Here is a 6,505-nt window from a genome sequence, read left to right as displayed (position 1 = left end):
CGTTTGGCACTTTCTCATATCAAAAATATCATAACCATGCATAAACTAACCCTGGAAAGGGCAGAAGAAATGTCATGTCTTGTTCTTGCTAGCCTGGGTTAGGGCATCATTTATTTAGACTTTCTAAACTAAAAGCCCATGTTCTAAGCTAACACAAACAGAGGCTACTCCAGTCAAGTCAAGGAAGTTCCACTCACAAACGTTAGCAGCACATTTGACGTTTCAGAAGGACCATTTCCTCCTCTAATCTCCACAGTCAGCCAAAAAAATAAGATCAGCTTGACTTTGCACTTAAAAGTCTTTTATTATTCAGAAAGGAGACAAATCCTCACCTCACATGACAGAAATGGTCATTTTTAAAGCAATAAATAAGAAGAGTGTTCTGTACCACACCTTGAGTTTTCTCGCTGGTATCTACTACCTCTCTAGTAAAAAGGTACTGCTTATGCTATCAAAAGTCTCACTGTACAACTGTTTTTCTGTTAAGGAAAGAAGGCCCCATACATCTTCTTTTGGTAGAGCAATAACAACCTGCTTCAGTGAAACCCAAATGGACCTGGTTTGATTCTGTTTGTGCACAAGCGCAGTGTCTGACGCACGCTGACCAACCCGTCTGGAATCATCCATGTCCACTTACACTGCCTGAATCAGTTCTTCTTACCCAAAGTTACCTGTTTACTGACTGATTCAAAGAGCTTTTGCTTAACAGTTAAGCACTTCAGCTGAGGGAGCTGCAGGAGCAAGGTGGGATACCACATTGAACTTCTTTCAGGCTGGGCTAAAGGCTCCTCACAGCTCCAACAGCAGCAACTAAGAAACTCAGATATAAAATCAGGGGCTAAAAAGACAGATGGAAACAATTAAGAATGACAATTATTCAAATCAATGCATTCATAATGTACAAATCATATGAGAGCATCATGTATGCATAAAACTGAGAAGAAAACACCTCAAACCTTTCAACTTCTAAAGCAACAAGAGAGTTTGGAAACAAGGGGGGTGAAGCAAGTAAAAAAAATCCTATTACTCCAAACACTTTATTTGTGAAGCTGTTTCCTGTGCTTGTGAAGGTGTTTTCTGCATTGCACGTGGAGAAGCAAGTCACAGAGCAATGTAATTCAGGAAACAATCATGATCTGAAGCTCTGTGTGTTATCTACAGTGAGAAGGACAACAGAGAATTCAGAGAGTTCTGTTCCTCTCTGCCTGAAACAAAGCTTCTCAAAGAGATCCATCTGTCTACTTTAAGAAACGCTGCTGGTTTGTTATCAAAAACTGAGGGCACAGGCACAAAACACCCACACGTGGTTCTGCTGGAGGTGAATCCAGGGCTACCTCTCTGCAACCAATACACCCCGAGTCGATCCTCTGCAAACAGGCAAATCCTGATACCCAGGAGTATGCCCCAGCTTCACTGCTGAAAGCTGAATTAAAAGAAAGAATCATTAAAATATGCTACAGAACAAATGACAGGTGACATTACCAGCGTGGAAACAAAATACTGGCCAGAATTTAGCTGCCAAAAAGAATCACCAGTTGACAGGGCTCTGAAGGGGAGCAGTGCCAGCAGATGCTTTACTCTGCAGCGTTGTGGGTGCATTTCCCCAGCAGTCTGCACAAGAGCTACACTGTGCATTTCGCTCCGGTGGCAGCTCGAGCTGTCGCAGGTCTGCTCAGCAGAAGCTGAAGGTCTGTACCACTTCCACTACACAGGCCTCCTCCTCCCTGCCAGAACTGTACAATACAATGGCTTTACATTCATGGATGTACTAAAAGTTTCTGATAATGCTGGGGACACTTTGATATCACAGTCTCTACCTGTTTGCCAGGACTCTATATATCAAAACGGTTGAGGTTGTAGGCAGTGGGATGGTTTTGGCGGCTGTACTGGAGGTGGTCCGTGAGGATGTTGCTCCGGCCGTACTGACAGTCCCCGTGCTGCGCAAACGCCGTCACTCCGTTCTGAGACTTCTCAGGAGTGTTTCGATGCCGGTCCAAATTCACAAGGTCTCCAGTTGTGACTGGAAGTAGCTGTTTCTTTGCTTCTTGGTTTGCATCGTATTTTGTCTAGGAAAGAAAGAAACAGGTGTTTTCCCTACACCTCCACGCTCACACACCTAGCAAAAAGCAGCCAGTTTGGCAGTGACACTACTGTCTGTGCCTGCCACAGCACTAAAGTCGTGGCAGTCTCTCAGAAAATACCCATTCCTTGCATGGGCCAGGTCAGCACGTTGTTCTTTTGGTCAAGAGACACAAGTGAGTGACTTCTCAATCTTACTTTTTAACAAAAATGTTAAGATCAAAACATAAATTTGTTGGAGGCCAAACAGCTGGCCTGAGCCAGGGATCAGACAATCCCAGAGTCAGAGTGGTGGGGTGGAAGGGACCTCTACAGATCATCCAGCCCAACCCCCTGCAGAAGCAGCTCCCACCTAGATCAGGTCACACAGGAACGTGTCCAGGTGGGTCTTGAAGCCCTCCAAGGAAGAAGCCTCCACACCCTCCCTGGGCAGCCTGGGCCAGGGCTCCCTCACTCAAACACTGAAACAGTTTTTCCTCATGTTTCAATGGAACTGTTTGTGTTCCAGATTCCTTCCATCACCCCTTGTCCTGTCACTGGACACTACAGAAAAAAATTGCTGCCCCAACCTCCTGACACCCACCATTTATATACTTATAGATATTAATGAGATCCCCCCTCAGTCTCCTCTTCTCCAGGCTGAACAGCCCCAGGTCCCACAGCCTTTCCTCATCAGGAAGATGCTCCAGTCCCCTCTCAGCATCTTGGTGGCCCTGCACTGGCCTCTCTCCAGCAGTTCCCTGTCCCTCTGGAGCTGGGGAGCCCAGAACTGGACACAGGGCTCCAGATGAGGCCTCAGCAGGGCAGAGTAGAGGGGGAGCAGAACCTCCTTTGCCCTGCTGCCCACACTCTTGATGCCCCCAGGCTGCCATTGGCCTTGCCCATGAGAGCACGTTGCTGGTGACAGAGGCATCTCCTCTGCAACCAAGTTTTACAGCACACATGGTACATTTTTGTTCTGACAGCTTTTAACTTGTTGCGTAAAAAACAACTCAAAGCTACTGGGCTGTTTCAGGTGAGTTTCCTGGATAGACCAACAAACCCCTTACCTTGTTGTACAAGAAAACCCCCAGGATAGCTGTCATCATCCCAAGGACGTTGGTGCTCGTCACTGGGTTGCGAAGCATTATGAGGGACACCGTGATGACCATGATTCTTTTGGTGGCGTTCGCAACAGAGTAACTCAATGGGCTGATCAAGTTCAGAATGCTGAAGGCAATGACGTTCTGGGCAAAATTACAGAATCCACTGATGATAAGCAGCATCAAGGTCCAGGACCAATGGGACATGGTGCTCTGATGGAACGACAAAGATTACAAGGGAACAAAGAAACCCCAATTAATCTCAGGTTTCAGATAAGAGCCAAAGAAACACAAACACAACTGGAGTCGCTGTGTACCTGCCACTGAGAGGAAGAACAGCTCAACCTGCCTCTGAGGAGGCACCGGCATGTTACGCAACTCCCGACTGAGGAAACTCTGTCTGCTTGCAACACACACCCTGGGTGCATTTGTTCCTATCTCCAGCTGCTAGTCCTGAGATTCCTGCTGTCACGTAAGCTGCCTCTGCTAAGCCTGACAGCAATTCTCACAGTAATCACACTCTGAACTTGTTAACGCTGCTCTGGGACACAACATTCCCTTCCAGGCCACTGAGGCACTACACTGAAACACTCCCCTTGGGATGGGTGGTGGTTTGTTAAGTTTTATTTGGTTTGGGGCTCTTTTCTATTTTAAGAGCAAACAGTCTCCCAACCACAAACACTTACCAAGTCATTTTCTACTAAGAAGGAAGAAAGATCTACCAAAACCCACGTTGGAATCATGAAGAACACAGCATGGCACCCGAGGATGTTCAGCAACCGAAGGTGATGGATTCGGGAATCTCTTAACACCTGACAGAAAACACAATGAATCAGCCTCTCTGCAGCCCCAGTCAGCAGAGATTCAGGTGCCACCTGACAGTGACACACAGATGACAAATTACCAACATAAGTCAATACTGCTGTAGTATAGATTCCTATCATGAATGCCAAAAGCCAAACCAGGTGTCCACTTGAAGAGCAATGGTTTCTTGGCTGGTGAATCTCAGCATTGACAAGACAGTAACACATTTTAAATGCTCCACAGACCAGAAATCGTGTTGTAACTAGAAACATTCAAGACACACATTTGAAGCGTTTTGCTGGGATCTGAAGGAGCGTCTGACACCGGCTCGCTCGCTACACAGAAAGGATTTGATATGGCAGGAGACTTTAAAAGCTTTCCAAATCAACTGCTGAATGTAAGGACTATTGAACTAACAGTGGTGAAGGAAAACCCAGGCTGGGGAGTAAAGAAAAGGCTCAGGATACACTGTGAGCTCTGCACAATTTCAACATAACAGCTTCGACAGGCAGGAGAAGCTCTAGAGAACACAAACCAGCCAACAGCTACCGTGTGCTCCTTAAGTCAACTTAAAGGAAAATTAAAGATAGATTCACAGAATCTTTTCAGCTGGAAGAGATCTTGAAGATCAAGTTCAGCCTCTGTCCCAGCCCTCTCGACCACTAGACCGTTTCCCTGAGTACAGATCAGATATGTTTATGTACTCGACAGTACATCCTGTCCTGCTAAAAGGATGATGCTACTGACTGACATTATGAACAGCCAAACTATTACCTTCTTTGAGAAAATGTTCTGAAGTGAAAAACACAGGGTAGCAGCAAGTGCACTGATGAGTCCCCACATGTCAAAGGACAGCTCCGTGACGGTGGCCAACAGGACACCGGTTATTATGGGGATCAGAGACAAGTACACCTGAAAGAGGAAGAAAAGGAAGTAGCTTACATTGTCTAGGAGTTGTTGTTTCAACTGAGTTTACACATACTGCTGATTTGGGGAGAAAAAGAGAAGGAAGAACAAAGCAACAGAGCTTTTATGCTAGTCCCATTGGAGGAAATTCAGTATGATATGTACCACAAAAGCTACTGAAGCTGCATTAGCCAGCTGTGTGATACTGGTGCTGTACTAGGCAGCGTCACCTTGCTCAACATTTAGACGTGTTTTCTCTACATTCACAGCGAAGAGAACTTGTAAAATCCACATCATCTAAGTTCAACCACAACATCCACCTCGCTAACTGCCACCTGAGCTTCCCTCTCCAGCCAGAGAGCACACCACAACCCCCACCAAGAGAAGAAGCCTCAGCAAACCTGTCCGCACCTTCGTCGTCTGCTTTTCCTTCATGATGATCCGTGACAGAAGCACCACCCATATCGGCATCGTGGCTTTCACTGAGGATGGGAAACAAACGTCAGCGGGGGGCAAATCAACTCCATTAACCCTCCTCGGCACAGGGGCGAGCGCTGGGGATGGAGGAGGGACTCAGGTCTGGTTCCACCAAAACCATAACCTCAGGCCACGCTGGGTCACCCCCTTCAGCACTGTGCTCGGCACCAGCGCAGCGAGGACTGGGGCTGGGGGACACCGCCGACCCCTGTGCCTGGCACCCAGCGGGGCACAGCCCGGCTCCTGGTCGCTGCGGCGGCACGGGCTGGTGCCAGGGCCTGGCATACGGCACCGGGCACACACACAAGCACACCCCGGCTCCTGGTCACTGTGGAGGCACGGGCTGGCGCCGGGGCCTGGCATACGGCACCGGGCACACACAGGAGCACTCAGCGGAGCCTGGGCACCGCTCCTGGTCGCTGCGGCGGCACGGGCTGGTGCCAGGGCCTTGCATATGGCACCGGGCACACACAGGAGCACTCAGCGGAGCCCGGGCACCGCTCCTGGTCACTGTGGAGGCACGGGCTGGCGCCGGGGCCTGGCATACGGCACCGGGCACCCGAACGAGCACACAGCGGAGCCCGGGCACCGCGCCGGGCACTCCCTGCGCTCCGGATCCCGCTGCCGGGACGGTGCAAGCGAACGCGGGCCCTCCCGAGAGCCCGAGCGGCGCCGGGACGCTCCTCCAGGCACCGGCACGAAGCGGGCACAGCGACACGGCCCCCGCTCCCCGCGCACGCACCGCCCGGGCCTCACCCGTGTGCGCGTAGGACACCGGGACCCTCCAGAGCGAGACGTGCGCGGAGACGGAGGCGAAGTACTTGCCGAAGGCGAGCGGCAGGATGTAGCGCGGGTAGGCGCGGGGCGGCAGCTGGGCCGGGCCGGCGGGCGGCACCCTCCAGGCGCGCAGCAGCGGCGGCAGCAGCCCGCACAGCCCCAGGATGTGGAACAGCGAGACGGTGACGGGCCGCGGGAAGCCGCCGAGCAGCAGCTTGTTCACCACGTTGCCGCCGGCGCTCAGCCCGTACCACGCCAGGCACAGCGCGGACACCCGCGCCCCCTCCCGCAGCGCCGGCCCGCGCCCGCCCCTGCCCGCCGCCGCCGCGCCGCCGCCCGCCGCCAGCGGGGCCGCCATGGCTCCGTGCGCCGCCCGGCCG

General features: G+C 51.3%; 1 protein-coding gene across 2 annotated transcripts; it reads right to left on the bottom strand.

Annotated features, from left to right (window-relative positions):
• Positions 1-284: 284 nt before the first annotated feature.
• SLC35E1 (solute carrier family 35 member E1) lies at positions 285-6,483 on the bottom strand. 2 transcript variants are annotated; one of them, XM_062015032.1, is made up of 7 exons: positions 6,105-6,483; positions 5,283-5,353; positions 4,740-4,877; positions 3,848-3,973; positions 3,129-3,374; positions 1,818-2,066; positions 285-1,733 (listed from the first exon to the last, which is right to left on the bottom strand). In XM_062015032.1, exons 1-6 carry the CDS (start codon positions 6,481-6,483, stop codon positions 1,833-1,835), a joined length of 1,194 nt encoding a protein of 397 aa, XP_061871016.1. In that variant the 3' UTR covers positions 285-1,733; positions 1,818-1,832. The 2 variants fall into 2 exon arrangements, with proteins under 2 accessions (XP_061871016.1, XP_061871015.1); XM_062015031.1 differs by having other exon boundaries at positions 285-2,066.
• Between the last annotated feature and the right edge of the window lie 22 nt (positions 6,484-6,505).

This window comes from Colius striatus, chromosome 25 (genome assembly GCF_028858725.1).
Source record: "Colius striatus isolate bColStr4 chromosome 25, bColStr4.1.hap1, whole genome shotgun sequence".
Classification (NCBI taxonomy): domain Eukaryota; kingdom Metazoa; phylum Chordata; class Aves; order Coliiformes; family Coliidae; genus Colius; species Colius striatus.
Note: the sequence above shows the minus strand (reverse complement) of the source record. Positions and strands in the feature narration are given on the sequence as shown.

Bases quoted from the DNA above. Each gene is read 5' to 3' on its own strand.
- SLC35E1 (XM_062015031.1), bottom strand. From the start codon at position 6,483: ATGGCGGCCCCGCTGGCGGCGGGCGGCGGCGCGGCGGCGGCGGGCAGG. The intron at 3,974-4,739 runs GTAATAGTTTGG...GTTTTCTGTCAG, and splicing joins AGAACATTTTCTCAAAGAAG to GTGTTAAGAGATTCCCGAAT. The intron at 2,067-3,128 runs GTAAGGGGTTTG...TTTCTTTCCTAG, and splicing joins GGGTTTTCTTGTACAACAAG to ACAAAATACGATGCAAACCA.